The sequence below is a fragment of the Amphiprion ocellaris genome, chromosome 14 (genome assembly GCF_022539595.1).
Source record: "Amphiprion ocellaris isolate individual 3 ecotype Okinawa chromosome 14, ASM2253959v1, whole genome shotgun sequence".
In the NCBI taxonomy this organism is placed as follows: domain Eukaryota; kingdom Metazoa; phylum Chordata; class Actinopteri; family Pomacentridae; genus Amphiprion; species Amphiprion ocellaris.
This window is the reverse complement of record NC_072779.1, coordinates 26,590,541-26,613,573: the sequence shown is the minus strand read 5'-3', so window position 1 is coordinate 26,613,573 and position 23,033 is coordinate 26,590,541. Positions and strand designations below refer to the sequence as shown.

General features: G+C 40.5%; 1 protein-coding gene across 6 annotated transcripts; it reads left to right on the top strand.

Moving 5' to 3' along the window:
• The first annotated feature begins 1,822 nt into the window (after positions 1–1,822).
• Positions 1,823–23,012, top strand: p2rx1 (purinergic receptor P2X, ligand-gated ion channel, 1). Of its 6 annotated transcripts, none has more exons than XM_023264799.3 (14): positions 1,823–2,210; positions 6,137–6,281; positions 7,743–7,814; positions 8,159–8,216; positions 9,435–9,522; positions 9,688–9,768; positions 11,558–11,699; positions 11,845–11,990; positions 21,263–21,353; positions 21,442–21,507; positions 21,591–21,686; positions 22,061–22,150; positions 22,303–22,347; positions 22,440–23,012. In XM_023264799.3, exons 1-14 carry the CDS (start codon positions 2,074–2,076, stop codon positions 22,443–22,445), a joined length of 1,263 nt encoding a protein of 420 aa, XP_023120567.2. In that variant the 5' UTR covers positions 1,823–2,073; the 3' UTR covers positions 22,446–23,012. The 6 variants fall into 6 exon arrangements, with proteins under 6 accessions (XP_023120567.2, XP_035801634.1, XP_035801633.1 ...); XM_035945741.2 differs by having other exon boundaries at positions 8,159–8,228; positions 22,303–22,338; XM_035945740.2 differs by having other exon boundaries at positions 1,824–2,210; positions 8,159–8,228.
• Positions 23,013–23,033: the final 21 nt, after the last annotated feature.

Below are 23,033 nucleotides of genomic sequence, written 5' to 3'. Positions count from 1 at the left end.
TTCCAAATGTACCTTTAAAAAGAACACATCTACTAATTAGGAGAAAGCATTAAATGCGGGACAAAAGTATTTAACTACTTGTAGATTTCATTTACAGTGGTGAACTTGGGCTTCACATGTGAGTTCTGTGAGATCTTTTGTCACCCACAAACAGATAAATGTGTAACTGCACACCTTTGAATCTTCTTTATTCACTCACACTGGAAAATATCTGTGCAAATCTTTTAAAATGTTGTTACAAAATGTTGTGCATACCCACAGAATTCCTTGATTTTAAAATTAAATCTATTTGTGCAGATACTTTTACACATTCAAACATTTATCAAGTCAAGTCATCATTATAGATAGATAGATAGATAGATAGATAGATAGATAGATAGATAGATAGATAGATAGATAGATAGATAGATAGATAGATAGATAGATAGACAGATAGATAGATAGATAGATAGATAGATAGATAGATAGATAGATAGATAGATAGATTAAACCTTCATTGATCCCGCAGCAAGGAAAATTTTCTGTGTATATTGCATATTCATTCATACATATTCATATGTCTAAAACAACAGTTGTCGAGCCAAAGTGTGTTCTAGTCAAGAAAAAAGAAAATGAATGTTATGAATTTAGCTAACAAGTTTCAACAGATTAAGACTATACAATCTTATATAGAATACAAATATACCTAAGAACCTACAATATTACATACTCTAACAGATTATCTGACTACTCTAAAAATTCAATCCAACCAAACTATATATGAAAATCCACAAAATTAAAATATTACCTTTGAGTGGTGATCAAATTATTGGAATTCAATTGGTCAAAATATTTTTACACATTCACCTGTTTAAATGCATTCATGATTTCAGACATTCATCTACAATACTTTTGACCCTAATTTGTTTCTATATTTGTGCCACAGAACGCTTATTACATTCTTCCAATCAGAGCATTTAGGTTTTTATTTAGATTGCCATATGGTCCTTTTTTGCAATCCTAAAATCCTTACAATCCTACCAAATCCTTGCAATCCGACCAAATTACGGGTACAACAATTTTAGAGTGAACATATATGCAAATGTCTCATTGAATAGGCTTTAAATAGATCTAGATTTTAGACTGATAGATTTTAATCATAATTCCAAAATAAGATGTTCCATTTATTAATCTCTTGTGATCAGAAAGCACTGAGAGCACCATGTTAGCAAAACATAGTTCTGATGGGAAACCTTAAATATAAAATAACTAATATCCAGCTTATTTATACTGGAATAAAGCAGTTCACTTTTCTGAGTGTTTGCCACTTCACAGATTAAAATGCAAAGCATCTCATAGTATATGAAAGGAGAGAGAGTGGATTGTTGAAAGTGTTGTCTGCGTTCCCCCACACAAACTGATGATAAAACATAAGAAGGCTTAATGTCTGACATATGGTGACATGAGTGTAGGCAAACAGGCAAAACTGTGGAATAGAAACAATGTGTTTGTGTTGAGTTTGTGTTGCTTTCTATCTCTGCTAAGCATGCAGGAAGAGAGTGTCAGTGGAGATGATAAGGTTTGATTGCACAACGAGAGGAGGAGGTCCGGTGCTTGTCTGGCAGCTGTTGAGCTATTCAGACTTGAATTCCAACAAATGTGTTTCTGCTAATTTAGTGTGCTTACAAGATACAATGAAAAGACAGGAGATGCAGGAATAAGGATAATGGGAAGATGCACAAATGTGAAGAGAGGGAGACCTTGCACAGAGAGAGAGAGAGAGACAGAAAGTGAGTGAGAGAGAGAGAGAGAGAGAGAGAGAGAGAGAGAGAGAGAGACAGAAAGTGAGTGAGAGAGAGAGAGAGAGAGAGAGAGAGAGAGAGAGCAGTGTGGGAGGGAGGAAGTCCTGCTCTTCAGGACTTCTCATGAAGCGTGTCAGACATTACTTTTGAGAAAAGGAAGTGGACCCACGCCACTAGTGAGGAAAAAGGTAAAGACGGCCGAGAGGGAAAGAAAGGGATTCTTGAGTGTTTTTATATGCAAGTGGGGTGACCAGTGAGACCCTCCAGTTTGTGGGTCAGCCGCAGAGAGAACATGAAGAACCAAATCACCAATGCCCTCTCTGACTTCTTCTTTGAGTACGAGACCCCACGCCAGGTGCTGGTGAGGAACAGGAGGGTGGGAGTGGTGTGTCGGCTGATCCAGCTGGGGGTCCTGGCTTACATTATTGGGTAAGACCCACATTTTCTTTATAAAATGCTCAGAGGCAGGTATGAGAGTCTGCACTGCATTGTTTTGCATGTTTCGGTTTGTTTAACCTCCAAGAGTGACCCTGCAAGTTTTTTTTCCCCCTGGTTTGGGACATGTCCTAATTTTGCACTGAGCAACAAGGATGAAACTGCTAGAACAAAACAAATGGAAGATTTGTTCATCAGAGTCCCACCATGGTCACACATACATACTGTAACTTGTTAGGTCCTGTTGACACAGCAAACAGGCTCTGGAAATGAACTGATAACAGAAGGGACGAGTGCATCAGGTCAGCACTGCTTGCTCAAGTTGAGACAAAAAACAACAGCATGCTTGTTAGCTTACGGAGTCACGCACTGTCTGCAGACACCTGCTTTGACATGCTGGAGACTTCCTTGGTAAAGAAGGGAGAGTCAGGTTTTTTTCATCATCTCACTTCACTTAAACAGCATAGCATCTAGGTTTCCATTTGGGCTAAGCTGGAATTTGTCATGAGTGGGTGTGTGTGTAACTGTGTGAATGTGATTTTTCTTCCTGCCCCTCCAAGCAGCACAACCTGAGGAGTTGCATGTGATGAACACGCTGAGGCATATGCTAGCACAGATAACAATCAACTGTGACCCACTCCCCTGCCAAACAGCACAGAGATGTGCTACCTTCTGCTGGTGTTCATGATGGTGACCAGAAATGGAAGAGAGAGGGACACATTTGGGAAGATATCTCTTTTTATTTAGGAAAAGTGAATTGATTGGGATTATTCTGAGATGCTGGTGTTGGGGCTTTAACCTTATCAGTCTGTACAATTAGAAAAAGTTCATGATGATCTTAAAGTTCTAATCTTGAAAAAGTTGGAAGGTTGTATTAGTTTCTGTAATGATAAAACTAGAAACAATTCAGTGTCTTTCGTAGATTTGGTATCCAGGCTGCTCTTGCATGACAGATCTCTGCTCTGCCTCCTCCTTCTATCTATCACCTGCCTTTTGCAGCCATCAGGCCACATTAAGGCCAGGCGCTGATGTGCAAGAGAGGAGATGTGATTGTGAAGCTGTCAGGATTCTTCTCTTCAGAACTGAAGCAGCAGGCAGACAGGTCAGAGCAGAAGCCAGCCTGTGTCTCTCTGATGCTCAGCGGGGATCCACTGAATCAGTTGTTTTGTCGGGAATGTTCATTTTTATACTCATTTTGACCTCAGATTGGCTGCACAACATGTAATTTCAGTCAGCAAGAATAAGAAAAGGTTTCTTTGGGCTACTGTTTAATGTTTAGATTTCATTATCTCAGCTTTAAAATGAAGCATCCTCGGGCTGCCACTCCCCAATGTTTTAAATAAACCTCTCACTAATAAATCCCACATGAAAGGTTCTGGAAATATCTGTGAGTGAAAGCATCAATCAAAATAGTCCAAAAACAAGGACTAATTTAATAGAGAACAGCAGCTTCAGCATTCTTTGTCACTTTGAAGTTAATAACAATGTCGATCCACTGTTTGCCTTTTTAGCTTAACTTGAAGGTTGATTGATTCCTTTTTATTTTAATTTGTCATAAAATGGAGACTAATCTCAGCACCACAGTGGCGGAAGAAAAAGCCTTGTGCACATCAAGAAGCCTCCTCCCTGCCTCACTGTTCTCCTTCTGTCGCAGCAGATACAGATCTCACTTAGACTGCTGTTTTGGAAGATCTTTCCATTATTTCCACGCTCATCAGTTTCTTTATTCCATTAATGCGCTCTATTTTTTCTTCATTTCCACATCAACGTAAGCTTGAACTTACATAATTTGATTTGCCTCGCCAATAGCAAATGCGGCTTTTGTGCACACCTTATTTCACTCTGCAGTTTGAAAGATGTGTCATTGGTCTGTTGCTGTGAGGGGCTTTCATTGTCCACAGACAAATGAACATGTGCTGCAATGCACGCTCTCCTGTAGGCGTCCTGGCAGGCAGTAATTGCTTTTCACATTCTATATAAAATAACTCTGCATGTTCAACAGTGTGTGTGTGTGTGTGTGTGTGTGTGTGTGTGCGTGTGTGTGTGTGTGTGTGTGTGTGTGTGTGTGTGTACATACAGTATCTTGTCAGTACACACCAGCTGTTGGCCATACCTCCTGGCTACACACACACACACACACACACACACACACACACACACACACACACACACACACACACACACACACACACACACACACACACACGCACACACACACACAAAACACAATAAGAAGCTTCACTCTGCAGAAATCAAAAAGTGTTGCACCCCAAGTATGAAGCTTTTTTGCTATATGGGAATCCTTTTATGTGACAAAAGGTTCAGGTTTCACTTTGTCAACTTAAAATAACTGCATTTTTCATCAGGACAAACCTGGAATGTTTATCCAGTTGGTGTATTTAGTCAACCAGAAGTTCTGCTCTGGATTTCAGAGCACTTTAAACTATTATAAGCACTGAAATTCTTCACAAAATACCCAGTTAAAATATACAATCACTGGCCACAACACCTGTCAAATATGATACAACTTTTTTGCTACTTTTTTCTATGTGTTGTTGACATTGTCAAAAAGATGTTCTGCACATGTTTCCTCTGATAAAAAATCATGTATTTCAAGTCCATGTCATGAAATCCTGAATGAAATAAGCAGTGAGGACCAGCCCTGAGCATTTCCACACTGAAACTGCAGTGTACTGGTGACAGTCTCTAAAACACAGGTTCAGACCTCCAAGGTTTGACATATAACAAACCTGAGGAATCATTGGTTACATCTAATGCATTTTAAGGGAGGAAAGAATTCTTTTCACAGAGCAATCTTTTAAATATGCAACATTGACAAAAGAGGGCCTTTACCTCTATTATGCATTTTTTTTATTGAGGTTATAATGGATGGTGATGTGCCTGTGACTACAAATGAATTCTTAATATTTTACTCACACCATTAAAATATATGAAAGTGCATAAAATGTGCCATTGCAAATAATATATTATTATCTGTGACATCATTTGATGTAAAAGCATTGATTTGTAAATTGCTTAAACTGTGCTCTACATTTTTGTTCAGTGTTTTGTACTTTTGAAATCCATGTGGGAAGTTTGCACCGAAAGCATCCCTTTTGAGGAACTGCTAACAGCCCATAGTCATCTGAAATGAGACAGGAGGCCCTAATGGGCAACAAGCCAAAAAGATTGGGAACCATTGGTTTGATCTTCAGTAATGGATTGTATGCTATAACTAACTATATTCTGTAATTTTTTTTTTTTGAGTAAAATCTTAACCTAAACCCTAACTGAGGACTGTAGTTGTCAAACAATTGTAGTACAGTTACATGTTTCATTTTTCCCCTCTGAGATTATGTGGACTGTAAAGTAGTATAAAAAGATATACTACAAAAGTAACTTACTTACTTGAATGAGCTTCCACAACCGATTATCACAAAATCCTTCTGCCAGACATGCAATCTGGCATTTTAATGTGACATTCACATTCTTCAGAAACACTGTCTGTGCTATCATCTGGGAAACTTTCATTATGGTTCCCAGGCAGCAATCAGTACTGTATCCCCACTGATCACAACTGTGATAAAGCATATGATTTACTGTCTACTTGAGCTGCTTTTACTTTCTTAACAGTTTGCTGCAGCCCTATTATGATTCTTTCTGGCGTATTCTGAAGCTGGTAAATGTCAGCACTCTGAGATTCAGCATGTCATATTTGTCCAAATGCTGGTGAAAAAGGACAAGCAGAATCATCATGACATCACCCGACCACATGTGTCCCTGTTAGGTTTGCTGCTGGATGTGTAGAGTGTCACAGCAGCATCACCCATATGCATACCCTTGCCTGTGGGATTGAATGTTTCAATGGGAGTCCGTGGGTGCTGACAGAACTGACAGGCTGCTTTCTATGTCTTGCACAGGTGGGTTTTTATCTATGAGAAAGGTTACCAGTCCACAGACACAGCAGTCAGCTCCGTCTTCACCAAAATGAAAGGTGTGGGCTACACAAATGTAAGTGGAAGCGAGAGGGTCTGGGATGTGGCTGACTACGTCTTCCCCCCTCAGGTGAGACACTAGTTGGATGAAGCTTTTCTGAATTCGTGCATCTGAATATGTGCTCCAAATGGGCCAATAATTACTTTTGCATATGATACGAGTCAAGTTAGGTGTCAAAAAGTCAGCATCCACAGTAAATGAATCCAACTGTTAGAGTGAATAAATGCCATGATGAGTCAGACAGAAATGTCAAAACTCTTTGCTCCCTAAAGAAAAATAATCACTAGTCAGATCATGACAAAGTTTAAACATCACAAAAACGTATGTGCTGTCATGATTTAATGTTAGATCCAATCAGTAATAACACTACAAGGAAGTACAGACATACTGACAGTTACTGAGACTTTATAAAATTGACCCTGAGGGCAATCTGGTTTTGTCAACATTGGAGGTGTATACGTACTTTCCAAAAGTCATTGCGTGCAAGAGTTAAGCAAACATCCAACTAATAGGGACACTTGGCTCAAATACATTTCATTGTTTACCTAAAATGTTGCTGAGTGCTGTTATCTGTGGGAAAGAAATAAAGAAGACACAATGATGTTTGTCCTATTTGCTTTGAGGTGCAGGTGTGTCCCTGTTTCGATTCAGAGTGGGGTTAGCACATGGCTCAGTGTCATAAACCTGACCAATGACATGAAAGGCTTACTTTTCTTTTTAGTACACTTTGATCAAGTAGGCATCAGCTGTATTCTGAAATCCACCTCTTTGTGAGATTATTCCCTGGGATCATCATGTTAATGCACATAAAGAGAGATTTCAAACAGGTCTTATCTAACGTCACCATGAACCTGATGTTCACCATTTTGTAGTGTAGAATCTTTTTTTCATCATGTTATCACCAATAATTGCATCTCAAGAGAATTCCCTTGGGATCAAACAAAGAAGTTTATGAAATTATACAAACAGTTATAAACAAAATTTAACAATCAACAAGGATAGATAGAAATAAATGGCAGTAATTGTTTTTGAGTTTAACCCATTAGTACAGAGCTGCACACAGCAGTTTTTAGGGCCACTTAGAAGTATCTGCCCTGGAGCAGGCACTCTGTTGTTCCCCAAAAATAACCCCAAATGAGGTTTTAGAGGAGTGGCTCTTGCATTAGAACACGCTCAAAGGTTTGGGCTTCCCTGTACTTCCTGTATCGAAGAACAGCCGAGCCTTCTTCTCCATTTGCAAAATAGCTAAGAAGCCAGAAGAAGAAATGTTGACCTGTGTCCTTCAGCTGAAAACTGACCAAGAATGAAACAACACAGGACTGTCTGGGAAGTAAAAAATTCTATTTAAGGCTGTTTGTGATATCAGCAGGCTCACCAGTGGCTACAGCTGAGTACTGTTTGACAGTCGGCCTACAGCTCAGCTGAGCAGCTGCATAACAGTTCCTGCATGATTTATTATGTGATTTTATAGAACAAATATGCGAGAATAAATGACTGTAATGCATTCCTTCTTCTAATCTAAAACTTCAGGGAGATTCCTCTTTTGTAGTGATGACCAACTACATCATAACTGAGGGCCAGAAGATGGGAAAGTGTCCAGAGGTATGTCAGAGATTTATTTTTGTTTCTCTTTCCTTCATTTTCTCTCTGTTTTCGCCATCTCCCTCTGACTTATACACTGCCATAAATAGTCAAATAAAACGGAAATTGTGTCTCATTCCAAGACTGTTTGTGTAATTGGGTAATTGTGCCGCTGTTGCAAAGCAGAAAAGGTCAATTCAAGATTAATGGTCTCAATATGACACAGCAGTATGTGTAGGTTGCTGAATGTCACAACACTTGCAAAACTGGATTTTTGTCATGTTGTTTTCCTGTTCAGAAATACTGATTTCTTGACATTGCACAGTCTTGCTCACACACTAACCGCAGTCTCTTGTTTACAACAGCTCAAAGGCAAGCACAACTGCAACTCAGACAGCGACTGTGAAGGAGGGAGTTTCAAACGTACGGGACATGGTAAATGATGACGGCCTGACAGTGTGTGACCTCGGCTGTCCTCACTGAGTGACCGTCTGTGCCAAACTCAGATTGGTCCAGATCTTCAGCTTCTTATTATCTTGCTTTGGTTTGCCAAATGCGAATGCCTTTTGTGATGTCCCGAGGGAGGTAGAAGATCATGTCAGTTTATGTATTTGCAAAATGGGCTGTGGCTCTCGAGAGGTGCTTTAATTTAGACTCATGCAGTAGAATCTAAAATGCACCAGATGTGACTCACCACTGCCAATGTAAACATTTAGACAAACCTTATGGATCCCTCTCGTCTAGAGCTGTGTAAAAAATGGATTCAAATCAACAACCTAAGTCTTAGCAACCAAACATTTGGCGAGTGTGTTTGCATCATGGTTATTAGTCACTGAAGCAAGCAAGGAAAAACCTCACCTTAAGCAAGCAGTCACATGTATGTATATATAAGCACAGCCACAGATGTTGCTATAACTCTCATACATGTGAGCAGACACAGTCGCCGAGACATTCAAGACAAATAACTTTCAAGACATGGGCTTTTTTAATAGGTCCAAAATTATACAGAGTTAATGGAGAGTTCAAAGAGCAGTTATATAGATGTATTGTCCTCCATCTGTCCCAGGGTTAAACTCTGAGCCTTTCAAGTCCCCTGTGTTCCACATCGCCTTCAATAAGACCAGTGTTAGTCAGAGCTTTACATCTGCCTGTCTCATACCAGTTAAATTCACCTTGAGGTGCCAGTGTCCCTTTAGAGCCGGCGTTCTGTCTCTGCGCTGGTAGATGAGTAAACATGTGGGGGCATCCCTGCAGTTAAACATGCTGGTGGGCTCCAGTAAGGGGTCAGAGATTGAAGCCGAGTGACCAAACGCCTGCTGGAACTGTCTGTGAACTCATCCGGCACTCGATGAGAGCGGCTGATAGCAGCAGAGCTAATCACATGCAGAGAAATGATATGTAAGGATCAGGGTGAGATAAAGGAAACAGCTATTTCAGATTTTGCTTTGCTTCACTTTTATATCTTGCTTACTGCTGTTGATGTTAATTTGAGATAAGATGAGAAGTGGAGGCAGAAAAATTGTGTCAGTGTTAAAGCTCTCTGTCCTGTTCTTTGCTGCTGCTACAAATACATGTTATACTTTTGCTTCAATTTGAAGTTGTGTCTCTAAAGACAAACTCTTTGTATGTTTCTGTTTCAAGGGCAAATGACTGGAGTCTGTGTGGAAGGCACTAAGACCTGTGAGGTCTTGGCTTGGTGTCCAGTTGAGGATGATCACAACATCCCAGAGTATGTGGACGGTGAATTAATCATACTGCAGTCTGATGCCGACTGTTGATGATTGAATTTGTAATGATTTTGTCATGTGTTTCGGATCATATAATAGTCTGTTCATGACAAATATCACGCAGCAACATATTGCCACATTTGATTCTCTTCTCTCTTGTGTTCCAGTCCTCCTCTGCTGATGTCTGCAGAGAACTACACATTGTTCATCAAAAACTCTGTAACTTTCCCCTTATTTGGTGTCACAAGGTGATGGACCTCATTCACGTTACAGTAAATTTAGCCCTGCAGATGCTAAGAATGTAAAATAAATAATTAAAATCTAGCAAAATCAATACAAATAAGACAGATTTTGGCATATATAGATACATCTCTATTGAATGCCTACATGTGTACATGCACGCCTGAAAAATTATGCTAAAAGACATTTTTAAACGGACACTCCATCAGTTTTCTTCTGAGATTTAATTTGCCCTGATAGCTCCACCATGGGTGATCTTGAGCTAGGTTTGAGATTTCCAATATTTGACTAAAAATGTGTGTTCTCTTGATGTCTGTGAGGGCAATAAGTTAGAAAGAAGAGGGCTGGAGTAATCTGATCGAAGATTTTACTGATGTGCATTGTAGGATCCTGGATTTTAGGAGTTGGATCTTAATTAAAAGTCTGGATACCTGGGTTCCTGCTGCAATTATTTTTTTTTCATTTTTAAAAGTTGTGTTTTACAAGGTGTCTTTTTAAAAAAAAAAAAAAACTGTGATACTGAATAGTTGTAGTCCACCTTTAAAGGAGAATTCTGGATTATTTGAACCTGGCATTTACATTTAATCTGGCTGCTGTTTCCATGGTAACTCATCTCTGCTGTAGAGACTCAGGGAAACAGCATTTAACATAAGCTTCCTGCAGCTTTCCAAAGATGAATCCTTTTAAATATTTGCTTACAGTCTGACCAAAGGCAGACACAAAAATTTCTCAGCTGGAACAGACATTTTTCTAACTGTACTGATATTATCTATTTCACCGGCTGTACAGAAAGCCGGCTGTTCTTGATCTTTCCTTCCAAGTTGGTCTTGAGGTAAGAGGCACAAAACATGTCAGATTGACAATGTTTATCAAAGCTGTCTGTGATTTTCTAAGTCTGCCATCAACACATCGCAGTCTGAACTGCAACAGTTTTCCTCCTCAGTCGGGAGCAGAGCAGCGAGCGCAGGATCACCACTAGTTTCTCGATGTATGCTGTCTTCAGGATGTCCTGCTGTTTTTCTGCCTTCATCTCCACAGTCAAAGTCTGCCTCACACAAAGAAACAAACCACCATCTGCAGATGAATATGGTAGTTTTTAGGTCAACCGCCAAGTGTTCCCAGATAGAGATCACTAATGTAGTTAGCAAAATGTTTGTTGTTCCAGGTAGTTAATTTCTGTGTTTTCTTTCAGACTGAAAAACTAATATTTAAAATGATTCTTGTAAAAATGGTACTTTTTTAGAAAGACGCGGGAAGGTCATGCTAAATTTCCCAAATGAACAGTGTCCACTGGCTGGTTTGTTTGACCCTTCATTTCCTCAAGCTTTCCTGAACATAGATAAAGAGTTTAAAGTCTGAACAACTCATGGAACCAAGATAGCTCCATTAATAGGCAATATGCCAGGTTGAAATAAACTGGAATTCTCTTTTAGTTGTTGCCATACCAGTGGTTTAAACCTGTGTTAATCGTAAAAACAAGAAAGCAAAATGTCACGACATTCATTATATTGTCTTTAAATACAAAAGAGTTAACATGCATACACACAAAAACTTGCTGTCTCCTTAAAAAAAATACTTTTCAAACACACCTCAGTCATTCAAAAGATGAGGGTGAAGGATAAAGGACCAACACTTTTAGGGGACTTAACCTGCAGAGAAGTAATTCTGAAATCACAATTTTTTTGGAAAAAAATTAATAAAAATCAGTAATCAGTGGTGCATTACATGCAAAAAAAAAAACAAATGTACTATATGTTACTATGTGATCCTGGACTGTGTTTTCTGATGTATTTTCAGGAGTAACCTGGTGGAGGGTATAGATGCTGACTACATCAGCAAATGCCTTCACGATCCAAAAAAGGCTCCACTGTGTCCCATATTCAGACTGGGAGACATAGTTAAACTGTCTGGCTTCAGCTTTGAAACAATAGCCCGAGTGGTAAGTCTGCAGCATTAAATCCTTACTGTGAGTGGAAATGATTCACTGATGAAGAAGCAGATCCTTGTTTAATCACAGCTGCTCATGTTGCATTTTGTCTTCAGACGTTTTATTTCTTGTGTGGCATGTGCTTGTGTCCTGACAGGGAGGGGCCATAGGGATTGTAGTTGACTGGACATGTAACCTGGATGTGGATGTAAAACACTGTAAACCTCAGTACAACTTTCATGGTCTCTATGGAAACCCTGCTGAGACGGACAAAGCCAGAGCATCGGTGGGCTACAACTTCAGGTGTGTGTAAACATACTGCACTAAAGGTGTCACACTGCAGTAATACATGTCCAGCTCTGTATGCTTGGCTCTTGCTACGGTGTTTAATCTTTCTGAACCCCAAAACCTGCCGGCAGTTGGTTTTGGGGTCAAGTATGCTTTCTTTTTTTTTTTTTTTTTTTTTTTTTTTAAATGGACAAAATTAGACCATTTTACTGTAAAAAGGGAATTCTCAGCAGTTCTTCAGTTGCTCGCCCTTCGGAGAACTAAGTGTAAGATGAAGCTCGCAATATTTCCTTAAAAATGCATGTCTCATTTAAGAATATGCCAAGAATTGTTTGAGTTTAAAAGATTTCACAGAAAAACAATTCAAAGCACTTCTGCAAAATCATGAAGCTATTAGTCACTTTGCTGCAACCAACAGTCACATAACAAATATTCAGGGACGTTTTGGCTGAACTGGGCTGAACTGCAGACTGTGTTCACACAGAGCAGATAGAAGACAAGTATAACCAACAAAAACAAAAATGTAAGTAGTAAAATAGTTATAAAATGTTTTACCTTTCTTTCCACTAATGTTTCCAAAATGCTGCATGTATTGACTCTAGGTTTTGTTTTGTTTTTTAAAATTTTTCTTTTGCTATGATTCATGGCATTACAACTTTGTTAAATCATACAAAGGATATTTTACGGTTCTCTCTGCTCCTAGCCATGGCTGTACTGTTTCCATGGAGTCAGACTACGGTGGCCGAGAGGTGCAAACCAAATTTACATTATGCAAAACACTTTTACAAAGCTTGAGACAAATTTACATTTAGGAAAACATTTTTACATATCATAAAACACAATTACAAGTTCTGAAACAAATGTACATTTTAGAAAAAAAATGTACAAGATGCAAAACACATTTACAACCTCCAAGACAAATTTACAAGTGACGAAACACTTTTACATATCCAAAAACAATTTTACAAATTAAATTTAACCGGAAAGGGAATGTCCCAACTCCGGTGTTGAACCGGAAGTGATAACGAGGAGCGGCTAATGCGACTTTTGGCTGTTGTTGATGGTGAACCAAGATGGACAACGAGCGGGTGATGTTTTGCCCGTTTTGTGGGGAACATATGAGCCGATTGACGCGTTTTTTTTTTCGTGTGGTCGGTCTTTAGAGTGTTTAAATGGCGCTGATCAGACCGACAGAGCATAAACACAGGAGACATCTCAACCATGGCGCTCCTCGTTGTCACTTCCGGCTCAAACCCGGAGTTGGGACGTTCCCTTTCCGGTTAAATTTAATTTGTAAATTTGTTTTTGGATTTGTAAAAGTGTTTTGTCGCTTGTAAATTTGTCTTGGAGGTTGTAAAAGTGTTTCGCATCTTGTGAAATTGTTTTTCTAAAATGTAAATTTGTTACAGAACTTGTAATTTTGTTTTATGATATGTAAAAATGTTTTCCTAAATGTAAATTTGTCTCAAGCTTTGTAAAAGTGTTTTGCATCTTGTGAAATTGTTTATCTAAAATGTAAATTTGTTTCAGAACTTGTAATTTTGTTTTATGATATGTAAAAATGTTTTCCTAAATGTAAATTTGTCTCAAGCTTTGTAAAAGTGTTTTGCATTATGTAAATTAGGTTTGCACCTCTCGGCCACCGTACCAGACAGCTAAAGGACTTTGTGTAGCAATGAAAATGAGTCCACAGTGGCTAACAATTGGAACGAAGAAGAACAAAAAACCTTTAGCAGCTTATTGGGTTTAAACCAGGAGTTTGACATGCTGACAGATGTGACTTCACTTTCTTGCTTCGTCTTGAGGGTTAGCTATAGAAAGCTGTTTAGCTTAGCTTAGCATAAAGACTGGAAAGGGAGGGAAAGAGTTAGTCTTGTTCTGTTAACACTGTAAAGAAGTGAAAAAGTGTTGTTTTTATGCTTCATTTTTATGCAGTGAAGCAAACTGTTTATAACACAGGTTAAAATGCACAACTTTACCTTTCCAACAAAGCTAGTTACTTGTCTACGCAATGAAGAATTGGTGAAAAACACAATTTTGAATATATGTTGAATTTAATCATCGCTCCTACCTGCATACAGCTCTTCTTTGATTTTTTTTCATTTTTTATTTTTTATTTTTATTTATTATCCCTTATTAATCCCACGAGGGGAAATTCTGATTTTCGCATATCTCCCAATTGGGGGGAGTCAGAGTGACGGGTCAGGCGCAGTACAGCGCCCCTGGAGCAGGAAGGGTTAAGGGCCTTGCTCAAGGGCCCAACAGTGGCCACATTGGGGCTTGAACCTCTGACCTTCTGATCAGTAGTCCAGAGACTTAACCGTTGCGCCACCACTGCCCCATTTGCACTCATTACTGTTGCTTGATTTACATATTAACGCTTCACTGCATAGATATGTTAAAAATCAGTGCAATGATCCCTTAACATTGCACAAGAGCAAGCAGATCCAGAGCTTTGTTATCATGCTTGTTGCATATTTGTACATATGGAAGGAGTAATGTTATGAAGACAGATTAAACTTCTGCAAACTAATGTCACTTGCACACACAGTTATGAAAAATATCTCTGCTGAAGGCATTTTAGAATATAAGCCTTTAACATATGAAACATTTACAAACAATAATTTCATTCAACAGATAAAAAAAATCTGAAAGTAATACAGTATTAAATGATCAGTAGAACCTAGATCTTTCTGAAAAGGAAAAAGACAAGGACACAGCACAAATGGCTAGCCTGACCAAGATATGCGTTTTAAAGTAAAGGGAGTGAAATTACACCGAAAATATCCCAGGGCTTATATGATTCATTTGTTATGCACAATATATTACTCTGATGTATATGTCCAGAGCAATTTGTCTGAGAAGCAGGGATGTGAATGTGGACACAAAGTGTGTCTGTTGGGTTCTCAGGATTAATTAATGAGCTTTAGAGGAACTTGTAGATGGATTTACCTTTAGACATAGCTATGTGAGCTGTTTAACACCGTTCATTCTAAGCTTAGTGTCAAGGGACGTGTGGAATTTCGAACCCAAAGTGAGATCACCAGAGGAGTCTGAAGGCAGGTCTAAACAGAATTTACTTTTCAAAGTAATAATGAAGTCAACAACGGCCAGCACTCACTCGCTCGAACGGGGAAAAGAGTCAGGCTCCAGGGGAGCGGCAGTCCGGGGGGGGGGGGGGGGGGGGGGGGTTTCACGCTGGCCGATCGGGGCAGTCCGGGGGGAAAGGTCCACGCCATCTCTCTACGGGGGCGACAGGGGTCCATGTCCTTCCTCCCAAGGACGGCTGGGGGAAAACAGGCTGCTCCGGCGGCTGCAGGCTCTCGCCAACCTTGCACGTCCCGGTGTCTCTCACGACTGAGGCAGGCCCGTAACACTTAGCTCAGTTGCATGTCGTCATCATGTCGTCTCCTTGCAAGAATAAAATATATGTAATATTTATCTGACATAATTTAATGAAATAATTTACTATTTCTAGAAAACAAACAAAAACAGAACCTCACTTTCAATCTGCATTCACTGCCTGGTAAACATGAACAAAACACTGCTGATGGGTATTTCTGTTTTCATGTTGATATACTGTCACTAAATCCTGTGTTACTGCTACCGCTGACGTTAATTTCCACGGGCTGGACTTCACTCGCTGTTTACTCCTGGTATTGGTCAGCCTCAGGCCTGTTGAGCTTGCAGAGCACAGATTGCCTGGAGTTATGATGTTTGCTTGCTCTCAGTAAAACAGCTCCATGTGGCGCTCTGAGATTTGTCTCAAACTGCTATTTCATGTTGTTGACTGTGATTCAGTCTGCTCTCTTAGCCCACTCACAGCCATAGCTTTTATTTAAGAAGCACTATTTGGGTTTTGGGGTGTTGATTATTCAATAATTGTATGGTTAGCTTCCATAGTTTGTTATTAGTAACAATGAATTAGAACAGTTTTTATTATCTAGTGAGGTAATACTAGACAAAGGAGTGAAACTTTTCATTTATTTACTGGTAATATTCTGAATTGAGTAAAAGCACTATTTTTTTTAAACTAGTTAAGTTAGTGAGATTGGTAATTGGTGAATATTTACCAGACACTTTGACAAATACAAACTGGTGACACATTAAAAGAAAACCAAAATTCAACCTTTTGGTAAGGTGCTGTCAGAACAGCTTCAGTGCTTCTTAGCAATAATTCTCCAAGTCCCTGGAACTCTGCTGGAGGAATGAACACAGTTCTTCCAAAAGAAACTCCCTCATTTGGTTATGAACAAAATACTGCTAGATGGGCATTTATGCTTTCATGAAAAAACATGAAAGAAGCAGACGGCTTTTATTTTCAAAAATCACAATAGCATTACTCAAAGATGCAACAATACGGATGCATATTGTCAAAGTCAAAGTCAAAGTCAGCTTTATTGTCAATTCTTCAATATGTACATGACATACCAAGAATCGAAATTTCGTTACTCTTTCTTCATGCAACAGTAGACATTAAATAAAGACTTAGAAAATAAGATATTAAAGGGCAAAAAAGAACAAAGGAAGCAAAATTAGAGCCGAGCAACAACTAAGAACTAACAAAAGCAGAACTGAGTGAAATGTAAACATGACTATGAGATAAAGTGACGGATTTAGTGCAGAATACTCAGAACAGTGCAAATAAGTAACAGTCCAAGAAGTGCAAATATGCTTGACGGTTAAATGTGCTATTTCAGTGCAGATCAGAGGTTATTGACCAGAGTTTGTGTATGCGGGGGAAGCGGGTGGTAGAGAGGGCAGAGAGGGGAGAGAGTTCAGCTTCCCGACAGCCTGGTGGATGAAGCTGTTGCTCAGTCAGCTGGTCCTGGTCCTCAGACTCTTCAGTCTCCTCCCTGATGGCAGCAGGCTGAAGAGGTTGTGGGATGGGTGTGTGGGGTCACCTGCAATGCTTAGTGCTTTGGGAGTGAGGCGGGTGCTGTAGATGTCCTGGAGTGAGGGGAGAGAGACACCGACAATCCTTTCTGCTGCTTTCATGACGTGCTGGAGGGTCCTGCAGCAGGAGGAGGTGCAGGAGTCGTACCACGCTGTGATGCTGCTGGACAGGATGCTCTCCATGGTGCCTCTATAGAAGGTTGACATGATGGGGGGTGGGGCACTGGCTCTTCTCAGCTTACGCAGGAAGTAGCAGCAGCGCCGAGATCCCAAAATGGCTTTTGCCATATGGCAACGGCTTTTGCCATATGGCGAAATGGCTTGCCATATGGCAACGGCTTTTGCCATATGGCAACGGCTTTTGCCATATGGCAAAATGGCTTGCCATATGGCAACGGCTTTTGCCATATGGCAACGGCTTTTGCCATATGGCAAAATGGCTTGCCATATGGCAACGGCTTTTGCCATATGGCAAAATGGCTTGCCATATGGCAACGGCTTTTGCCATATGGCAAAATGGCTTGCCATATGGCAACGGCTTTTGCCATATGGCAACGGCTTTTGCCATATGGCAAAATGGCTTGCCATATGGCAATGGCTTTTGCCATATGGCAAAAGCCGTTGCCATATGGCAAAATGGCTTGCCATATGGCAATGGCTTTTGCCATATGGCAACGGCTTTTGCCATATGGCAATTAAAACTGTTACAGTTGCATGTCATTTCCTTGTACGGAAACCAAACAAATCAATCAACACTGTTTCTTAGATGAGTGGCAGCTTGCAGAGGACGTCTGCTGCACTGCACTGCTGCACTGCAGTGGGGTTTTCGTTCTCGTTTTATTTTTGTGTACTTGTATACTAAGAGGTAGGAATCTTGAATCTTGAAGTGTGTGTGGCAACCAGTCATGACAGACAACAGCAAGATTCAAATGCTAATTAGGGCCATTCACACTTCTGCTGATGTGTGAAACCCTCACCTCCATCCCTGAAGAACCGGTTCTGCCAGTTTAAGGCACAGCTGAAGTTCTCGAAATCTGTCTCTCATGCTGCGTTGAATCTCAGAACAATGAATAGCAATGATGTAATGATCAAGACCAACAGAGTGTCAGAGTGACAATTTAAAAGCTGAAGTCAAGGATCTCACTTTCTGTAACTTTACTTGAAGGTATTTCTGTAGAAACATAGAATAATTAAAGTGAGAAAAACAAGGCAAATTATATACACGTTTATATACACATTTCTGCTCGAATTTGCAACAAAGGAGAAATATCTATCCACAGTTTAAAACATTCTCATATTTAAGAGAAATGTAGCACTTTAATCAATAATCCAATGATTGTCATTGGAAATACGCACTGACATTACAGTGTGACAAAACTGAGTATGTGCCCCTGGTTTGCACAACAACCTCCATGGCCCTCCCACCTCTAATGGATCTGGTACCACTGGTATATGTGTTATATATGCCATGATATATATATATATATATATATATATATATATATATATATATATATATATATATATATATATATATATATATATATATATATATATATATATATATATATATACATATAGCTATCACATGTAATAGCCATTACAGGCGAGGGAGGGATGTACACAGTACATCCCTCCCTCAGCTGATGCGACTGCAGCCTGTGAACTCATCCACATTGAAGCGTCCCAGCTGCAAACATCTCACCCTCAGTCTCTTATCATCATCTCAGGAGACTTTAATCATGCATCGCTCTCTGCCACTCTCCCCACGTTCACCCAGTACGTGACCTGCCATACCAGACACAATAAAACCCTGGACCTGCTGTATGCAAACATCAAGGATGCATACAGCTCCTCCCCCCGCTGGGCCACTCAGATCACAACCTGGTGAGACTGCAGCCCATTTACATACCTATGGTGAAGAAACAACCCCCCACCATCAGGTATGTGAAGAAGTGGTCTGACGAGGCCACTGAGGTGCTGCAGGACTGCTTTGAGACCACAGACTGGGATGTGCTGTGTGGTCCACATGGGGAGGACATTGATTCACTGACTGACACTATTACGGACTACATTAAATTCTGTGCAGAGAACATCGTACCGACCAGGAAAGTACTGTGTTTCTCTAACAGCAAACCCTGGGTGTCCCTGGAACTGAAGGCCCTGCTGAAGGAGAAAAGGAGGGTTTTTGGATCTGGGGACAAAGAGGAGCTGAGGAGGGTGCAGAAGGAGATAAAGACGAAGATCAAGGCGGACAAGGCCAGCTACAGGACCAAGATGGAATCTTACCTGCAGGACAATAACACAAGGGAGGTCTGGAGAGACCTGAGATCCATCTCTGGTTCCAGCAGAGGCCATGAGAGGGGAGCTGCAGCAGGAGGCCGGGAGTGGATCAATGAGCTGAATCTGTTCTTTAAGAGATTTGACTCTGCTCCCACTCCTCCCCCCTCTCATCAAAGCACCGACCAGCCAACTCCTTCTTCACACCTCAGCTCTCTACCACCAACACCACCACCACCTCTCCTCCATCCTCCACCACCTCCGGACTCTACATACAGCCCCATCACCCCTCCTTGTCTCACCCCCCACCACCACCATCACCCCTCCCCCTGCCACCCTCCTAAATATTATTACTACTGTTCTATTATTATTTTATTTCTACTACTACGTCTATTGCTACATAAACTGCTGTAACAATGTGAATTTCCCCTGGCGTGGGGAGAAATAAAGGACTTATATATATTGCCATGTGGCAAAACCTAAATGCCAGATGGCAAACCAGAAATGCCATGTGGCAAAATGAAATGCCAGATGGCAAACCAGAAATGCCATGTGGCAAAAGGAAATGCCATGTGGCAAAACCGAAATGCCAGATGGCAAACCAGAAGTGCCATGTGGCAAGACCGAAATGCCAGATGGCAAAAATGCAACGGCACATGGCAAACCTGAAACGGTATATGGCAAGGATGATGGCGTGTGGCACTGTATTCCACTGGTAATGGCGTATATAATGTCACTGGTCACAATCAACCATGTGGCGGTGGTGGATAAGTAGAGGAATTAAAAATGGCGTGTACTGAGTTTCAATTCTGAGTCATCTCTCTGCAATCTCTCATCTTTCACCTAAGAAACCTCTAAAACTGTGTCATTGTTGACATGGAAAAATACACCAACGACGCCCCCTACTGGCAGATATCTGACCGTGTGAAAGAAGCACAGTTTTTTCATACAGCGGATATTTCAGTGAAAAAATAAGTATCATCTGTACATACACGCAAGGCCTGTCCCTGCCTTTATTAGTAATATTATTACTACCAATCGCTGTAGAATTGGTAGATGTGGTGCAAACTGTGTGGCTTATATTTCACAAGTGAAACTGTATATGGCTGATTTCAAAATTAAAAGAATGTCTTTATGACCCTTAAAAATGACATGCAACTGTAACAGTTTTAATATAGCGCTATTAATAATGTACAGTCGTTCATAAAAAAACAAAAGTGCAAGCATACGTCTTGCGATTGCACACACACACACACACACACACAGTATATACAGTGTATAGACTATTAGGGCATATGGCCGGTTAAGGCTAGGCTGGCTCCGGTGTCTAACACGGTTAGCCTAGCCACCTAACACGGCCTGTGACGTTACGGTACTCATCGGCGGTCATACGTGTACAGACGTCAGTGTGAGAAACATAAAAAATATAGTAAACCTAAATCGCACTGCACGTGAATCAAAAGCACATTGCATGACAGTATTTTGTGACTAGCGTCAACAATGATTAGTCACACAATTTCGCCATATACCAATCCTGAGTCTGTCATAAGCCACTGCTGAATGCCATATGGCAAAACCGCTCGGCCATATGGCAAAAGCCATTTTGCCATATGGCAAAACCGCTCTGCCATATGGCAAAACCGCTCGGCCATATGGCAAAAGCCATTTTGGGATCTCGCTGTCTCTCGGAAGTAGAGACGTTGTTGTGCCTTCCTGACCAGTGATGTTGTGTTTCTGGTCCAGGAGAGATTTTCTGAGACGTATATACCCAGGAACTTGGTTCACTATTCAGTATTTAGTATTTTTCACTAGAATGCAACGAATGAAATACTTGGTGCTAAAATATCCTGGTGGACGATACTCAGACTTCCCACTTAATGTGTCCCTTCAGTGTTCAAACCAAACCTTCACCTACTGATAAAGATGATAACTTAGAACCACTTTGTATAGCTTTACAGTGAACCTTCCCTCTATGGGCCAAACCACACCAGTAAAATGCCACCAACAGAGTAACAGAGCCACTGGATCCCCTCATTGTATTGGTCAAGGGTTTAGGATTTTCCTTGAATCTTCCTTTAACCTGCCTAATGCCTTTAAATTTCTTCTTGTAGATATGCAAAGCATTATATGGAGGACAGAATTCAGAAAAGAACCCTTCTGAAGGTGTTTGGCATCAGGTTCGATATCATTGTACAGTCACTGGTATGTAACACATCTGATTAATTTCATTTTTATGGATTTCTTACTTGAGAAATAATCAAACGGAGTTTTGTATCACTGTCCTTCACAGGCACGAAAATTTGATATCATCCCAACATTGACAGCGATAGGCTCTGGAGTGGGAATCTTTGGAGTGGTATGTTATCTTCAGAGTTATATAATTACAGTCTATGGAATATTCACATAAAAGTAATATGATTCTGTTATTTTCCTCTCCAGGCAACTGTAGTATGTGACTTGGTGCTGCTCTATTTGCTACCAAAAAGAGAATTTTACAAGAACATGAAATTCAAATACACAGACACACATACACAGGTAAGCTCATTTTGTTTATAAACTATAAATAATACTTGTTTAGTTTGTGCACAAGATGGTAGCAGAGAGACACATAACAGTCCAGACAGACACAACAGGCTCCACAAATTATTTAAAGATCAAATTCTTCCTCTGAACACCTTTTAGATGTATTACTGTTGAACGCCACATACGGCCCAGTTAGAAACGCCACCAGCACACAGTAACCGTCAGATTATGGCTATGTTTATTCCCATAACATTCATGAGAATTGCAGAGGCCTCTGTGCTCAGCACAGTGCAGCTAGTTATCTGATAAAGGATGATATCTGCGCCTATCCCACCCAGACAGCTTCCCTGTTTAACTGAACCAGGCAGAACGTTTTGTATTTACAGCAAGACAGCGAGTCGCTCGGTTTAGACACAAGCGTCTATTACACCCTTGACGCAAACGCAAGACAAGCCCAAGGCACTGACCAGTCCAACGTGAGTGCATGATGGTGTGGACAGTATAGCAGATACTCTTTATAAAAAAAAAAAAAAGTTTTCTATCATGTCATGATGAGGAGAGTTGTTTTGCACATTACCTTAGAGGTCTAAATGGCTCCTGTCCTGTGGCTCTGACTTCTATCCCACAGGATCCTGATTCAGAGGCAGGTAGCACAGAGACTGAGGTATCTAAAGTAAGGGATTCATCGGTTTTTGTAGAACACTAAAGCCTCGGGGCTTTGATTTGCTGTGATGCCTGATGTGTTATCTTTCTGTTCCTGTGCAGAAGTGACCTGGGAGCAAACAAGCCATGCTGCTTTTGAAGGTGTGCTGCACTGGAACGCCACCATAGACCCTCTCTCTCTCTCTCTCTCTCTCTCTCTCTCACACACACACACACACGCACACACAACTTAAATGGACTCCTGAGACAGAAAAGAACATAAAGACATTGCGTCCCGTGTTTCTTTCTGATCTCCAGCAGCGTCTTCTGCCAATAACATCCTCCCACTCTTGAAGCCATCCTGAGTGACTGTGACTCTTGTTGTTGTGTAGAGCCACAGATAGCCTAGCTAAGCTGTATGTGTACTTTTTTTTTGGGTGTAGCTCAGTTTGCTTTTGTTCTTACTTTGGGTGTAACCTCCGGCTCTATAACCGTCTCCGTATCAGGTGAAAGAAGAATTTCTGGCACTTGAGTGCTGCTGTGTATACAGATTGTCCATTATTTCTGTCATTGTCTTTGTCAGTTCAAGATATACACACATAACCTGTGGATGGATGTGTTACTGTCAGAGTGATTCATCCCTTGTGTGCACCTTGTGATCAACAGTGGAACTCAATAAAAAATTGTACAGCTACATTTGTGGTTTTCAATTTTATC

Coding starts and splice junctions, on each gene's coding strand:
- p2rx1 (XM_035945740.2), top strand. CDS start 2,074: ATGAAGAACCAAATCACCAATGCCCTCTCTGACTTCTTCTTTGAGTAC. Junction 11,700..11,844: donor TTGAAACAATAGCCCGAGTG/GTAAGTCTGCAG, acceptor GTGTCCTGACAG/GGAGGGGCCATAGGGATTGT. Junction 21,687..22,060: donor ACACAGACACACATACACAG/GTAAGCTCATTT, acceptor TTGTATTTACAG/CAAGACAGCGAGTCGCTCGG.